At 57.0% G+C, this 17201-nt stretch overlaps 1 protein-coding gene across 1 annotated transcript in view; it reads right to left on the reverse strand.

Annotated features, from left to right (window-relative positions):
- The window catches only part of UNC13A (unc-13 homolog A), a 114912-nt gene extending 98040 nt beyond the window's left edge, over positions 1-16872 (reverse strand). Inside the window, exon 1 of the mRNA XM_075903263.1 lies at positions 16681-16872. Within this exon, the coding sequence (XP_075759378.1) occupies positions 16681-16702 (22 nt within the window). The 5' untranslated portion in view covers positions 16703-16872. The remainder of the gene's footprint in view (positions 1-16680) is intronic.
- Between the last annotated feature and the right edge of the window lie 329 nt (positions 16873-17201).

Consider the following 17201-nt stretch of genomic DNA (forward strand, 5'->3'; position numbering starts at 1 on the left):
TCCTGCACCCTGTCGCACTATGGCTCCATCTGCCTGTTTTATGGATGGGGAAACTGAGGCACAGAGTGTTTGAGCCACTCATTCACGAGCCTGCCCAGCTGCTGCAGGGAAGGAAAGACAGGACTCCCCGTGCCAGCCCTGTGTTCTAACCACTACTCCACCCTGTCTCACCTGCTTTCAATTCGTTTCTCTTTGGGGTTACCCTGGCATGCCAGCTCCCTAGCTCAGTTCACCCCTAAAGTCTCAGTGGCAGAGGATGGGGGAGGGGATATAAAAGGAGGGAGGGAGGCAGTTGGCAGTCTGTACACACTGATAAAGAAACCCCCTTGTATAGACAATGCCTCTGTTCCCCTGCAGTGACTCGAATCCAGCCACGCACGTCTGGAGCCAGTGCAAGAGAGGGCAGGACGCGGAGCGATGGTCTCAAGCTGCAGTGGGGGAGGTCTAGGTTGGCTATTAGGAAAAGCTTGTGACGGCGCATTGGGGGTTCCCCGTCTCCTGCACCCCGAAATGGCACAAACAGACTGCACCAGCCAGTGGAATTGAGGGTGGTTTATTGCTCCTCCAGCACAGCGCAGCACAGATGTAATCTGGTTACAGGAACTGGGCTAGGATGCCTCAGGCCCCCTTGAGATGGGGGAGACTGGGCCCCTAAACTCCAGCCCCTTCCCCTAGGCTCTCCTCCATGCTCTTCCACAGTCTAACTAAATTCCCCTCCAGCCCTGCCCCCGCAGTCAGGGCAGCATTCCACCTTCCTTTGTTCCTCTCCATGGGGGGTGTCTGGCCACTGGTTCAACCAGTTTGGCCTTATCTCTGCCTAGCCAGGTTTTCCCTGCTGGGTCTTGCTCCAGACAGCAGGGGTCACCACAGCCCAGCAATTACCCCCACTACGTCACAAAGCTATTTCCCTATTTCCCTAGGGGCCCTTGCCCCCCCCCCATCACCCTCTGAGGGCTGGATCGCAAAGCGCTCCACCCCACAACCAGAGCCCGATTTTCAGAAGGGCTCGGTTCCTGTGTGAGGTAGGTACGTGGGGTGATCACAAAGACCTCTGCTGCTCAGAACCCCACAGCTCCACTGAGAACAAGGGCTCACTCCACCCCTCACTGAAAATAACGGGGGCTGCCCGGGGCTGGCTACCACACTGGAAATCAAGAAGCCAAAACTGGAAGCTGGCTTGGGTTGCCAGATACTTTCACAAAAAATACCGAACATGGCAGGGAAAAATTGGTTGTGCAAAAAAAAAAAAAAAACCCAGCGTGGCGCCTTTAAGAAATGCTTTTGAGGCTTTTTGGCCCTAACAGGGTGCTGGCAGCCATCCGACATCCTGTCACCCAGCTCTGGGCCAGACAGCTCCCCTGCGGAACCCAGTAAGCATCTGGGATTTTCGCCTCCTGGCCGGGAAAAAATCAGAAAATACCAGACATTTTAGGACATTTTAGGTGTCCGGTATTTTCTGAATTTTTTTACCGGACAGGAGGCGAAAATACGGAACTGTCCGGGTCAATACTGGACACCTGGCAGCCCTACTCTCCTCTGACCTGGCGGGTCCCAGGAAGGGATGAACGGGGCGTTCTCAGCTGCTAGCTTGGCCTCAGCACTGGCTCTGCGTGTTTCCTTTTGCCGAGCTAAGCCTGACACTGGGCCAAAGAGGGAAAGCCACATTCCACTGTGGATCCATAGCTCAGATGTTCAGCAAACAACTCTGGGTGGAGGCTACTCCCCAGCCCCACCCCTTCTATGCCAGGCTCCGCCCATGGCCACATAGCAAAATTCATTACATGGCCCCCCGGCAAAAATTATTGCCCTCCCCTGACCGAAAGTGAGGCTTGGAGGCTGGAATTTTCCAGACAACCCAGAGGAGTTTGGCCCACAGATCAGGATTCCCTGTAAGCGGAGCACACAGGCGGCCAGGAGAGATTCAAATACCACCCAGGTGATTAGCAGAGCACCCACGACCAGCAGCATGTATGTGTTTTTACTGGTGGTGCACATCCACACATGCCTCGGTGCACAGAACAAAATTTATTCCACACTCAGGAGGGAAAAATGAGAAGGAACATTGCTGCAGGACCCACTGGCTGTCAGTGACATTTGAAACCAAACTCTCTTAAGTTGTTTTGAAAGGATCTAGGGGGATCGGCCCTAACCCCTGCCCTAGGCCCCTAAATAAGCAAGTGTCATGAGCCCAGCAGTGCCTCCTCCTGGGAGGCTGTTTTCACTTGCTCCTGTCTTCCAGTACAGAGGTGAGCACAGACTGCAGCTCCCAGCATGCACTGCTCCATCTGGTGCCAAGTGGAATGGGATTTCTAAAGCAGAATTGACATCTGCAGGATGTCACGCAAGGATCTCAAAGCACTTTGCAGAGGGGGCTGCACTGACCCGTTCATGCCCTTGGCAGTATTATGATATAGCTGGGGAAACCAAGGCACAGAACGAAGGGCAGTGACTAGCTCAGCATCAGCCAGTGTGTCCTGGGTGTAGACTCCAGCCAGATTCGCTGACCTCTGGTCCTAGACTGGACCCCCAGTGTGTGTGTTCTCTGCTCCCACCAGAACCCTTCATCTAGACTTTCTAGAGCAGGGGTTCCCAAACTTTTAGACACGGGGACCAGTAAATCCATTCACAAGCTTTTGGAAATCTGGCTAGACCAGGGTTTCCCAAACTTTTTACTTTAGTTGGAAGCCGTTATTTTTCAGTACTGTTTTTGCAGCCCCAAAATATAAATGCATATAAAAAAAAGAATGAAAAATGAATCAATGTTCAGTGTTTCACCCGGCTGCATCCTCTGCCCAGCCCGGGCCAGGGCTTGGGGGACCTGGCGCCGCACTGGCACTCCGGGAGGCGGGAGCAGGAGCAGATTGGGGGTAGGTATCTGGATAGGAGGGAGAGTGCAAAGAGGGGACTTGGTAGGAGTTGGACCTCCCTGGTCTGGCACCTCTGGACCTGACTGGTCCCAGATGAGGGATGTCTTGGACCAGGGGAGGTCATTTCAGGGCTCCTGGTTACCCCGTCCCCACGAGGCTTCTTTGCACCTCCATCCTCTTCAACCCAACTGAGCTGCCCACCCCCGCTGGTTCCCCGCACCTTCCCCAAAACCATCCCCCACAATCCAAGGGAATGCAGCACCAGTTCCCATGCGGGAGCCACGTCCACAGCAGCCAGCAAAGGTTCCAGGTGTGGTGGAGTGTCAGTGCCGTGCTGGTTGTGTGCGTGGGCGGTGGGCTGTGGAGGGCCCCACTGTAAGAGGGGCCTTGGGACAGCGGCCAAACCGGTTCTACGGGTTAAGGGAAGAGAGGGGACAAAGGAACTGCGTGTTGGGGGAGGGGCGGTCTGGGGCTGGAACCATGAAGGGGACAGACTGAGGTTCCTGGGGCTGAGGGTGAGGGGTGATTGACCCCTAACCTCCTGGCCCCGACTCCTGTCATCACACCACGTCTCCTCGCTAGTCTACTGCTGGCGGAATCTGTCCTTGCTGCTCCGGGGGTGCAGGATCGGGGTCTGCGTCGCGTCGTCACCCGAGGTAACGGGACCGGGACTCCCCGCAGACCCGAAGGGAGTGAGCGTTCCAAAGAGCCTTTACGCCTTCAGCCACTGTCCTGTAGAGCGTCTGCTTGCTGGAGTGAGCCCTGGGCAGTGACCTCCCCAGCCCCCGCTGCGAGTCCCAGCTGGTTTCCAGAGCCCCGTCTGCATCCCGGCCCGGAGCTCCGCCTCTGGGCCTGACCCCTTGCCCGCTCGGGGCCCAACTCTGAACGTCGTCCCTCTCAGGATCCGGGCCTTTGCCGTCACCGCCCACCACCCACACGTCTTGTGCGCGCCTCGCTCTCAGCTCCCAGAATGCCCTGTGCCCAGTCCCTGACAGCCTGCCTGGATCTCAAGCGCATCTTCCATCCAGGGTGTTTCTAGCCCCATGCCTGTGTCTGTGCAGAGCTGGCTGGTGCCCAGGCCATGCCGGACTAGCTCCGTGGGACAAGGGCCTTGTACACCAACACCCAGCACAGGAAGGAGGTGTGGCAGTGCGTCGGGGATCCCCCAGTCCTGCACGATGAGACTCCGCCAGCCAGTAGAACAGGGAGGGTTCATTGCTGCTCCAGGATACAGCGCAGCACAGACGTGATGTGGACATAAGGAGCCTTGGGGCAGGGTGCCTCGGTCCCTCAGCTCCCAGCACTCTAAGTCTGTCCTCTTCACGGTTTTCCAGCCCAAAACTGCCCAGCTCCCAGGCCCTGCCCCCCAGCCAGGTGCCGTCTCCGCCTCCCTCCCTTTGTCTCTCCCCTACCTGCTCAGGCTGGGACTGGATGTCTGGGCCCATCCACGTGTGGGTGAGTCAGTGGGAATGACACATCACAGCGTGGGGGCAGGCCGGGTTACGGAGCAGACAGCCCCCCCCCTACGTCACAGGGGGCTGCCCGCAGGGCCTGCAGCGCCCTTCAGAGCAGGCAGGCTGGGGCGGGGGAGGCAGCTTAGCTCTGAACTGCCCCAGTTCCCCGCTCATTGCACTGACCCCCGAATGACACAGGGACCGGCACCCGGAGGCTGTGCAGGGCCATGGTGGGTGCCTCTGGCTACACTGGGAATTTCCAGGCCCCCCCATCCCCAGCAGCCCCTCCCAGCCCCCTGCTCCGTTGCTTTTTATTTCGCCTTCCCAGCCTGAGCGGAGTCCCCTCCCCTCCCCGCCCCGGGAGCACCGCTCGCTTGGGATTCGCCCCGTGTTGCCGCCGGCGACACACTTTTCATTCATCTCCTTCTGCGCCTCATTCATGCTGGGAGAGCGTCGGGGACTCAGCCCCGGGGACACGAGAGGAAGGAAATGGACCCGTTTCAGAGAGCCGGGGGCACGCATGTTTCCACCCCTGCCCCCCTTTGATTCCGACCCCTGCCCCGGGCCGGGATCTCCTGGCGGGGGCTTGGCGCCCGCTCCCACACCTGCAAATCTCGCAAGCGGCGTGGGGAGCAGCAGGCGCAGCTGGGCGGGGTCCCCTGGCCCTAGCTGTGTGACAGCCCCTGCTCCAGCCCCCCTTCTGGACAAGCAGGCATCTCGCCAGCCAGCTGCACTTCCCCTTGGTCCCGAAGACACCCCGCTCCCCATGGAAGGCTGGCTGGGACACCCACCATGCACAGCCCCTGCCAAACCCAGTAGCTGGCCGCTGGGGAAGGCCGTGCAGCTCAGCTCTTACTGCTGCATGAGCAAGTGCAGAGATTTGGGGTCTTTCCCGTGCCCCCCAGCCGAGAGCCAGCAATGCAGGGAGAGGAGGGGTTGGGTCCCCCAGCACATGCTGAACCACTTGGGCTGCAGACCCAGGCCCCCTTACTGCCCTACGGCTAGGGCAGGGCAGCACTGTGCTTTGGTCTGGCTCGTGCCCCCCTCCCCCCTCCCAGCCTCTGGCACCCGTGGGCTCCGGCTGGGAAGCAGAGGGGAAGAGGTGTCCGGTCCCAGGAGATTCGCTGCCCTGGCTCTGGGGCCCAATTGTGGCTGGAAGCAGAAATTGCAGCAATGGGGTAAAACTGGAAAAGAATTGAATTCACCAGGCACCGGCCCTGCCTGGGCCCAGCCCCACTGCAGTCAGCAGGGCTCTTCCCATCCGCTGCAGCGGGGGCTCGGGCCAGCCCCAGGCCCTGTGTGCTCCAGCCTGGAGTCGCAAAGGTCCCGGCAGAAGGGGGTGGTCGGGGGATCCCTGGCAGACTCCCGCCCTGCGGTGTTACTGCCTCCCCCAGCAACCTGCCATCCCCCATGTCCCCCAGCCTGGCCTTGCACCGCGCCGGCGCCTCCCAGGCAAGGATCGCAAAGCGCAGGGCCCAGGTGAACGAGGCTGGAGCCTGGCTCCCTTTCACCAGCAAAGTGCCCCACCTCTGCCTGTCCCAGGCCCCGGGATCCCCTCGCTCACCGACTGCAGGCGGGAGCTGCCATGGGCTCCGCTGGGCCCCCGGGGAATGGCCCATGGAGTCGTCTTAGCATGGGGCTGTCTGGCCCTGCTCCCTTGTTAGCCACTGGGGGTGCTGAGTCACCCCTCCCCCAATGGGGTCAGAGCATCGTACACTTTGGCACCCCCCCACACAGAGCTCTGTGCTCCCTGTGCTGCTGATCTGTGCTCTCTGGGTCCCTAGGGCCAGCTGGGACGCCCTGCTGTGTATCTCTGTGCCACTGGGCCCGCCCCAGTGCCGCAGGTCCCTGGCAGCCAGCAGGGCTGGGAGGAGTTCGCTCCATAACCGGCGCTCGCCTGGCACTGCCCTCGCCAGCTCAGGCTGCGTCTAAACCCGGCGAGAGGGATCTCACCAGCCAGGCTCTGTCCCCCCGACAGGCAGCGTTAATTCCTGCCAGGCCTTTGAAGCCTTCCAGCCACACAGACGAGGCCAGCTAAAGAGTGGGAGGATGCATGTCTTCTAAGGAAGGTATTCGTGCCCGTGTGCATGAGTGCATACGTGAACACGTGTGTCTGTGCGTGCATGCATGTGGATGTCAGTAGAGGCCATCTCAGAGAAGCCAGACACACTGAAAGCAACAAGCTGCAGGCCCCAAGCTGTCACTGCCTGGAGAGAGCGGAGGAAATGGAGACGGGGCCAGATCCTAAATAGGAAACCAAGAGAGCCCCAGGAAGGTTCCTGCGATGCACCCAATGGAGTACATCATCAGGGGCTGTGGCATGGCTGTGGCGTGTTCTCTGCAGCGTCTGCAATTGGCCACTGAGAGAGGAACCCCTGGCTGCAGCCCGGCCCTTGTTCTCCGGCAGCAGCTGGGTTTAAGGAGAGGGGTTAATGAGGCGCAGACGAGCCAGGTCTCGCTACAGCTGCATCTCTTGGAATGGCTCCTGTTTCAGGCCTGGCTTCACAGGGGCAAGGCGTGGTCGAAGGCTCCCTTTGCAGCAGGTTTCCACAGCCTCACTCCTGCCAGGGTTTCTAACCCTTGGGAGATCTAACCCAGCGGGCCTGGGGCAGCTGTCCACGTCCGCCCCGCTCGGGCCTGTAGCAGCCCACCAAAGAACATGGCTTCCCCTAGCCTGTTGCCTGTCCACACTGCCCTCTGCGCAAGAGGGCTTATGCTTGTTAGAAAAGAGCGTAGCTCTTGTGCAAGAAGCCCTGCCTTCCGACGCCGGACTGTAAATCTTCTTGCGCAAGAGTGGGCGGGCCGTGCGGACGCTCTGCAGGTTCTTGTGCAAGAACCTGCGGCTGCGTCTACACTGGCAGGATTTTGCGCAAATACTTTTAAGGGAAGAGTTTTTCTGTTAAAAGTATTTGCGCAAGAGAGCGTCTACACTGGCATGTGCCTGTGAGCAAGAGCATCTGTGCCAGTGTAGATATTCTCTTGCGCAAGACATTGATGTTACCTGCCTACACTGGCCTCTTGCGCAAGAAGACTTATCCCTGAGCAGGAGCGTCAGAATATTTGCACAAGAAGCCCTGATTTTGTACATTACAACGTACAAATGTAGACAATGTAGACACAGCCTGCCAGTGTAGACATAGCCTGAGGGTTTGTGAAGTGGTGCGGCCCCTCCCAGATGGGGGAGAGTTACACACAAGCCAGAGGGGGCTTGTGCAACCCTGGCCAATCAGGGCGGGGAGCAGTCAGCCAATCAGGACCAGGTTGGGCCCTATAAAAGGCTGCAAGGCTCTCACTCAAATTGTTGAGCAGGAAGGACCTTGCTGCCTGGGAAACTACACAGGGTACCTGAGCCAGAGCAGGGCTGGGGAGTTCTGGCCTGACCCAGCTCACAGGCTGCAGGGCCTGAGGGGTACTAGGGGGCTACGTCTACATTAGCATGTGCCTGTGAGCAAGAGCATCCGTGCCAGCGTGGACGCTCTCTTGCGCAAGAAAGCGCTGATGGCCATTGTAGCCATCGGGCTTTCTTATGCAAGAAATTCATGGTGCCTGTCTACACTGGCCTCTTGGGCAAGAACAGTTGTGCAAGAGGGCTTATCCCTGAGCGGGCGCATCATAGTTCTTGCGCAAGAAGCCCTGATTTCACACATTAGAACGTCAGTGTTCTTGCGCAAGACCTCGTGGCCAGTGGAGACAGGCAGCATGTTTTTGCGCAAAACTGGCAGCTTTGGCACAAGATCGCGCCAATGTAGACACAGCCGGGATGTATGGAGGCAGCAGGAGAAGGCAGCAGCTGAGCGGCCATCTCACACTGCAGTTTGCTCCCGTGACAGTGGCTAGACAACATGAAGTCATTCTGCCGCTCTACTCTGCACTAGTTAGGCCTCAGCTGGAGTACTGTGTCCAGTTCTGGGCGCCACATTTCAAGAAAGATGTGGAGAAATTGGAAAGGGTACAGAGAAGAGCGACAAGAATGATTAAAGGTCTAGAGAACATGACCTATGAAGCCAGGCTTCATGAACTGGGCTTGTTTAGTTTGGAAAAAAGAAGATTAAGGGGGGACATGATAGCGGTTTTCAAATATCTAAAAGGGTGTCACAAGGAGGAAGGAGAAAATTTGTTCCTCTTGGTTTCTGAGGACAGGACAAGGAGTAATGGGCTTAAAGTGCAGCAGGGGAGGTTTAGATTGGACATTAGGAAAAAATTCCTAACTGTCAGGGTGGTCAAATATTGGAATAAATTGCCAAGGCAGGTGGTGGAATCTCCCCCTCTGGAGATATTTAAGAACAGGTTAGATAGACATCTGTCAGGGATGGTGTAGACGGAGCTTGGTCCTGCCTTGAGGGCGGGGGGCTGGACTCGATGACCTCTCGAGGTCCCTTCCAGTCCTATGATTCTATGAACAACTGGCCATGGGTCACTGAGGCAAGGCAGGTAGGGGGTTGTGGTTCCCTGGGAGGGGAGGACCCTAGAGTGCAGGGGCATGGCTGTGGAGAAGCACCATGGGCCAGAAGGGACACCAGGCCTAGAGTAGTGCAGAGGGGAGACAACTGGTGCTGCACCCTCACTTAGCAGGGGGTGCTTCAGGGCTGGAAGAGCTAATTCCCGAGGAGACCAGCAGGAGGCGCCGCACCCCTGAGTCAGCCCCATTACAACTGGTTTCTGCTTCAAACTGAGCAAGTCATTATAGACGCAGGTTGTGGCACGTGTGTGTGTGTGTGTGTGTGTGTGTGTGTGTGTGTGTGTGTGTGTGTGTGTGAGCAGCTGCTTCCTCCACTGGGGTCACTCAAGGGCCATGAGTTATGCATCAGCTGAGGAATTTGCTCTCCAGATTTGTCCTACTGATACTGGGAGCCATTAGCTGGTTCAATACTGCTGGCCAGCCCTGGGCCCCAGGGCACAGAGCAAACACTGCCAGATATGAATGGGGAGAGTTTGGGGCAGGCGTAACTATGACACAAGGTTGAGGCAGACTTAGCGTCCTCCCAAGAGCCCGCCACAGAACCAGAGATGCTGAGAGGCGGCTGGATTTAGAACCTCCCTTCGCCTTTCCTGCAGGTCCCTGTGGCCATGACTTACCACGAATCTCTGCCCTGCCTGCTTGGCTAGGGGTTAATTTTGTCTGGCAAAGGGCTGGCCCAAGGAGCCTTTTACCCTCCTGGGGAGAAGAGCCTCTCCAACCATCCCAACCCTGCCACCACGCTCCATCAGGCTGAACCCACTGGGAGACATTTTAAGCGTCTCAAAGGAGGGTTTTGAGCAAACATCTTGCAGCGTCCTAATATTACAGACACCTCAGGAAGGCGCTTAACAGCCAGGAACCACCAACGCCCCAGCTCCTATTTATAGGCCGGCTGGAAGTCAGAATCCACAAAGAAATGACTCCGCGTCGTGCTGGTGCTAAATATATTCCCAGGAGTTGTCACTGGGTCAGGCTCTCCGCTCTCAGCAGCTCCCTGTCCTGCATTGTGGCCCATACGACGGGCCCCGCTGGCGAGTGGGCAGGTCAGATTGCAGGCTCGGTGCTTCGGGGAGCAGCTAGGCATTGGGTGGTATAGGTGGGTGGGGAAGGCTCCATTTTCTAAGTGACTCACCCAGGAAAGGGCGGCTCGGAGGGTGGAAGTCATTCGTATGCCCACGCAGGCTGCGTGCTCATCAACCAAGCCCCATGGGGCGGCTCTGAGTGGCACATGGGCCAGCCTCGCCCGGGGGGAGGAAAGGAAACCGAATCAGGCCAATGGGTATGAAATAAGGGTTCCCGGCTGTTCAGATACCTGGGGCCAGATGTTCAGTGGGTGCAAACCAACGTCGCTGCACTGACTATTCCAATTTGCATCAGCCGTGGATCTCTGGCCCTTGGTTTAACATGCAGAGGAATGGAACGGAGTATCTTCCAAATCGGCGTGCCTGGCAGACACAATTCCATGCCAATAAATGCCAAGTAATTCCCTTTGGAAAACACAATCCCCGCTGGACATACCAAATGATGGGGTCTAAATTAGCTGTCGTCACTCAAGAAGGAGATCTCGGTGTCATTGTGAATGAACAGCCACAGCCCAGTGTCCTGTCTGCTGACAGTGGCCAATACCAAGTGCCCCAAAGGGAGTGAACAGAACAGGAAATCATCAAGTGATCCCTCCCTGTCACCCATTTCCAGCCACTGACAAACAGGGTTAAAGACACCATTCCTACCCATCCTGGCTAATAAGTATTGACAGACCTAACTTCCATGAATTTATCTAGTTCTTTTTTGAACCCTGTTAAAATCCTGGTCATCACAACATCCTCTAGCAAGGAGTTCCACAGGTTGACTTTGCGTTGCATGAAGATGTACCAGTGGTCAAAGAACCAAACAGACCATTAGGAATCAGTAGACAAGTGGTGGATAGTAAAACCAGAAAATATCATAGGGCCACTCTATAAATCCATGGTGTGCTCCCACCTGGAATACTGCCTGCAGTTCTGGTCACGCCATCTCAGCAAAGAAAGATTAGAATTGCAAAAAGTACAGAGAAGAACAAAACTGATGAGGGGAATGAACAGCTTCCAAAGGAGGAAAGATGAAAAAGACTGGAACCATTCAGCCTGGGAAAGAGGCGAGTGAGGGGGGATATGAGAGAGGTCTATAAAACCCTGGAGAAGTGTTATTTACCCCCGCACATTAACACAGGAATCGGGGGCACCCGATGGATTTCATAGGCAGCAGGTGTAAAATCAACATAAGGCAGATTTTCTTCACGCAACGCACGGTCAGCTGGGGAACTCCTTGCCTGGGGATGTTGAGGAGGCCAAAAGTGTACCTGGGTTCCGAAAAGAATGCGATCAGTTCCTGGAGGATGGGTCCATCCATGGCTATTTGCTAAGAGGGTCAGGGGTGCAGCCCATGCTCTGGGTGTCTCTGAAGCTCTGACAGCAGGAAGCTGGGATCATAGAATCCTAGAGCTGGAAGAGACCTCAGGAGGCATCGAGTCCAGCCCCCTGCCCAAGACAGGACCAGTCCCAACTCAATCACCCAGGATCACATGACCCTGTTCTGTTCATTCCCTCTCAAGTAGCTGGTGCTGGCCACCTTTGGCAAAGGGTTTCCTGGGCTAGCTGGTGGTTCAGAAGGGCCTTTCTCACATTCTCCCGACTAGATCACTGGTCGCACTGGCTGGGTTCTTGGTGTCTCCTGCAGCCACAGAAGTCACGCTGCAGCGCTGGCTATTAGAGGCAGTCTCTAACTGCTCGGGGACACGCTGTGCTGTACTTTGTCCTGGGACCCACGATGGTGAACGGAACATAGAAACCCCACAGAGGACTGGGGCAATCTTAGTGGGACTCCTAGTCAGGCTGCGAGGAGAAGGCTGAACTCCGAGAGGGGAGGCGTGGGCGAGAGCCAACTGAATGTCACGTTACTGGATTTTGAGGAGAGCAGCCATATCACTGCTGCACCCATGGGGGGGGGGTGTTTGCCCCAAAAGTGGGTACAAAGGGGGCCATGTGGGGTGTCAAACAAAAGCTTACTTTATACTGATTCTATATATGCTATTTGTGTAATTGTATAATGTCTGTGTGTGAAGTTATAAGCATGTATTCTGTGTGGATACTGAATATTTCTCTGTTTGTGGCTGAGAATAGATGAAGAATGCTCGACCTATGGACATGCTAATGAGCAAGTTTCCAGGGAACAATGGATCTCTGGAGGCCAAAGACACACCTGGCCACTGGCCATGTGACTCTAGCCAGCTTAGAAGAAACCAGGAAGGAGGTATAAATATGCCGTGTGGCCAACTCCATGTTGGTCTCCAGATCTGCTCATGACCCCAGTTGCGGCCTTGCAGGGATTCATGAGCCAGGAAGAACTGTGGACCCATCCTGGCATAGGATGTGCACCAAGGACTTTTAAGCCAGCAGCTATAACATCTCTGCTGAAAGCCTGCATCGAGAACTGGGGGTATGTCTACACTACCCCGCTAGTTCGAACTAGCGGGGTAATGTATGCATACCGCACTTGCTAATGAAGCCCGGGAAATTCAAATCCCGGGCTTCATTAGCAAGTGCGGTATGCATACATTACCCTCCTAGTTCGAACTAGGAGGGTAGTGTAGACATACCCTGGGAGATTCGATGCATGTAATGGATGATACTTTAACAACCTTACTCTCATGCTTTTCTTTCTTGTAGTGATAAACCTTTAGATGGTAGATTCTAAAGGATTGGCTCAGCGTGGTTTGTGGGTAAGATCCAGAGTGTATATTGACCTGGGATCTGTGGCTGGTTTCTTGGAACCGGACAGAACTTGTTCGGGGAAGGTGAGATTGGGTTCTAAGACCCCTCACCTGTGTATGAGGCCTGGGACCATCTGGGGCACGGATATTGCTGGGGTGTCGGAGGGGTTTGGCTTGTGAGGCTTCAGGCAGGCAGCTGAAGCGCTCTGTGGGACTGGTGTGTGGCCTGTTTGGGAAAGTCTCCAGTCTGGGGGCTGTAAGGAGCCCCGGAATTTGAGCAATTCGCCCTGAGCGGACGCCCTCAGTGGTGCCCAGACCTGGCCCGGTCTGTCACAATCCACCATGGAAGCAAAATCAGATTCTCAAACTAGGTGGCCGAGAGGGCGATGACCTACCACAGCTGCAGCGAGCACCTCTGGCACCACCCAAAGGTCTGCTGGCCGTTGAAACGCCAACAATGTAACCCAGCGGAGAAGCCGGCCTTGCTACTTTTCTGCCCGGAAGCCTGCCCAGATAAAACTGTGAGCTGAGCCCTGCTGAGCCCGTTGGTAATTAAGCTCGTGCATTCAGACGAACTAAACTGTTCCACCCTGGAGCCACGGTGCCTGGAAAGGACTCTGACATAAATGATCTTTTAAGACGATTTGGCTGCCCCTCGAAAGCTGGGCCTGGTAAAGAAAGCTGTTCAGAGCTGTCAGTGCCAGGCAGAAAAGCAGGCGGGGGTGTGGCTCTTGCACTGTTATTTAAATCCTCCAGCCCAAGGCACAAAAATAAATGTGCCACTCGAGCGCCTGCCCTACTTTTCCTGAGCATCCTCCAGTGAAATGAAAATGCCAGTGGCGGTGACGAGCATTTTAGCAAAGGCTGGACTTGGTTTCTGAATCATCCTTTAACATGCATGCAGGGGGAAGCCACGCGGGAAGAAAAGGGCCAGGCAGGGAGAAAGCTGGGCAAACAGGGCAGCCAGGTGCAACGGGCAGCCGTCCGTGCTGGCCCCCCTTGCGGGGATGGGGACAAGTGGGTCCCCCTCTCAACCCGGGTCACTGAGCCCAGGTGGCAAGTGGAGTCTCAGGACAGCCAGTGTAGAAGAAGGAAGGGGAACGAGGGTCAAAGGTTGAAATTCAGGGGCGGGAGGGGACAGAGCAGAAAGCCCCAGACAGCACTGGTCAGTGCTCCCAGGCATCTAAGGAGTCCTGCTTGGAGGCACAACCAGAGGAGAGGCTGGAGATAGGCACTGCTGTCACAGGGCAGCCCCCTCCTCTCGGCTGCTGTGGCCAGGCCAGGAGATAGAGGAGCCCCTGGCCTGGCTTAGCTGGGGGGTGAGGCCTTGGGGGAAGAGGTGGGCAGGGACTCACGGCCCCCCCACTTTTAGGAAGAATGCCTCACCCTGATTAGTAATAGACAGGTAGCCGTGTTAGTCTGATCTTGCAAAAACAAAAGGAAGTGCTACATAGTTTTTCCTTTTGTTTTCACCCTGCTTAGAGCACACCCCATCCGTGGCCCCCCAAAGCCCGAGATGGAGGCCCCGAGAGCAGCTTCTGAGTGTGTCCCTGCTCAATGGGCCCCCCGCCCAGGGCATGTGGCAGGTCCGTGTCTGCCCACAGCTTCTTGTGCGGCTCCTGGGCTTCCAACCAGGCCGGGGATGGGGCCTCGGGGCTGCAGGGACACAGTTGGGCCATGGTAAGAGCTGCCCAGGCAGCTGTGGGAAGATGCAGACCCTCTATCTGCCAGGAATGGGGGCAGGGAGAGGGGACACGGGCCGGGAGCTGCTCTTACGCCCCTTACCCTGGGCAGGTGGAGGGTCCACAGCTCCCCACCACTGCCTGGGCTCCTCAGGATGGGCTTTAGGCCTGGCTGGGGGGGTGGGACCTCAGGGGCCAAAGAGCCACAGCCAGGGTATGCTAAGAGCCACCCCAGTAGCTGGGGGGTGCGGAGCTGTGGATGCTCCAGCAGCCCTGGGCAGGGAGCTGGACCAAGTCCCAGGGGGCTTCCCTTGAGCCCCATGCTCCAGCTTCTGGCCTGGCCGGGGGCAGGGCCTTGGAGGCTAGAAGAGGGGGAAGGAGACCAGGGCCGTGGTGAAAAGTGGCTGGCCAGGCTCACCCACTTTCAAAAATTGTAGGGCCAGCCCTTTGCCCTCCCCCCACCCCCCGTCCTTCCCCAACACTAATCCAGGAGGTACGGGGCAAAATGCAGCTAGAACCTGAATGAGGGAGGCTGGAGGAGCCAGAAGGGGGGCTGTGGCTTGCCCATGAGCCGTGTTAGATACACACCCATGCTCAGCTGCCTACCAATATTCACAGCAGCACCTAGCCCGAGGGGGGCATCTCTGCCCTACAGGGAAGGCCAAAAATCGAAGGCTGCAGCATCAGCAAACCACAGACTGCCATCTCGCCGTAGTGAATTCATTCATAAACTGTTACCCAGCCCAGCCTGTCGCTGGAGCTCACTGCACAACCGGCTCAGCGAGCGGCCGTGCTTTATAGGAGAAGTCTTTAATAATCACGATCAAACCCTTTCCTGGCACGCCCCACCCCCTCCTCAATCCACAGTGCACCACAGGGCGGCAAAAGGCGATTCCCCCAATAATTTATGCCAGGCTCCGTATTAATTTGCACGCCTGTATTTTATCCGCGAGGCTCGGGGGACTGATCAATGGAACACGCGAATAGAGTGATGTAATTGGATCAGGCGGGCTGGTCCTGCCTCTTTCCAGCTGGCGTGATGGGCGAAAGGGGGTGCTTTATTCCTCAGCACTTCTGCGGGTTCCTCCACAGGCCAACACCCAGCTTTTAATTAAAAGCCAATTGCCTCCCGAAAGGTCTGCTGGGACGAGCCCTGGTAAGTGGTTGTCATCTGTGTCATCTGCCCACCCCCCTATGCAATTTGGTTCAGCGCCCCTGCCAAATATGCAAAGACTGTCTGAAAATGCCGGATGGGTGTTCTCGACAGGGCTGGGTTTTGTGAATGGAGCTGGTGTGGAGAAGGCTTACACGCGGCAGAGTGCTCCAGGTTTCTGAGGGGCTCCATGCCATGGGATATTCAGCTGGGAAGCCAGCACATTGGGGGATCCCTGCTCCCCCCAAACAGCCTGGCTTTGCCAATAAAACTCTGTCTAAATCCTGGGGGTTGTTCCACCAAGTGCTTTCAAAGCAGGATTAGCATATGCAAGGCATAGTGCTGCCAGACAGCCACCTCCCACCCCGTCTGATTTTCCAAATCAGAAAAGGCTCCTAAATCCCACGCTCCACATCCTTAAAAGTTCAGCCCCAGCCAGCGGCTTATTCTCGCTGCCCTTATGACGACATTGCTAATTTTTTGGGAATGGATCCGAACAAGACTACTGACACGTTTAACATTAAATGGATGCACCGGGAAAAAACCCCACAATCACGCCGCCCCTGGGATTGGCTGTAAAATGCCAAGTATAAACTGAGCGATCTTTCCAAATGCCACCTCTCACTTTGCCAACTTCCAAATGAATAAAAGGGCTCGAGAGAGATGGGTTTGGAATGAACAGCGGGTCAAAAGAGAGAGACAAATCCCAGTGAATTCAAGAAAAGGTGCAAATCGTGCCTCACGATGGAAATAGCATGCGACGCCCCCCAAAGTGACAATCAGTTCTGATACAAATGAGCCGTGTAAATGCTGTGCAAAGGCGTAACCCACATTGCAGAGAAAGCGGCTCCAGGATTAACTCCCCATTTCGCCACCTTCTTTAAATCCCAGTCGCCTAAGGAGCAATAAATACCAACCCAGTCCGCCCGCAACCATCGCCTGCAAGCAAACCCCGCCGATCTGTCACGATGGGGGGGGGGGGGGATATCCGTGGGTTTTGCCCCGATTTCCAAGGGCTTCCTCCATTATTACAAAGGCCCCCCGAAGCAGGCACATGCCACCCACAAATGAGCCGTGTGCTGAAGCCGGCAAAGAAGGAAATTGTCTTCAGCGGGCCGGAGAGATCCTTCAGTAAGTAGCCTCGTTTTACCCCCCTCCCCGCCCGACACATTCCCCGGTAGCGTCTGTGTCTCGTGCCCTGTTTCTGCCCCCCCCCCCCCACACACACACACAGGTCCACTCCCAGCTGTGAGCAGCGACCGCACCTGTCCCCCAGCGCCGCCCGCACAGACGGGTCGCTCCGACTCGCTGCCTTACCTCCGACGCAGAGCAAAGACATGGTCCGCGCTCGTCTCGGCCGCCGCGGTGGCTTCAGGGGACGTGGGCCTGGGCTGCCAGCGGGCTGCCTGCTCGGGGAAGGGCGGGTGCGCGCTAGCACCGCGCATGCTGCTCCAAGCGCCTCACTCCGCTCGCCAGCAGCCAGCCATCTTGCTTCAGCACCCGGCCTGTGGACAGCGCCTGACGTCAAGCTGATGAAGGGCGGGAGGCGGGGGCACCGGGGCACCTGATGAGTCGGGGGGGGGTCTACTCTTAAAGGCCCCCGCCCGGCAAGGCAGGATGCCCGTCCCACTGTGCGCCTGGCCCCCACCCCGCAGCCGGGCGGCTTCAGCCCAGCCTGCCTCTGAGGCGCCCGTGCCCCAGGCTAGGGCGCTTTCCAGGGCTGCGGGGGGGGGCGCTTTCCAGGGCTGCCGGGGGGGGGGCGCTTTCCAGGGCTGCCGGGGGGGGCGCTTTCCAGGGCTGCCGGGGGGGGGGCGCTTTCCAGGGCTGCCGGGGGGGGC

The sequence above is a fragment of the Pelodiscus sinensis genome, chromosome 19 (assembly GCF_049634645.1).
Source record: "Pelodiscus sinensis isolate JC-2024 chromosome 19, ASM4963464v1, whole genome shotgun sequence".
NCBI lineage: Eukaryota > Metazoa > Chordata > Testudines > Trionychidae > Pelodiscus > Pelodiscus sinensis.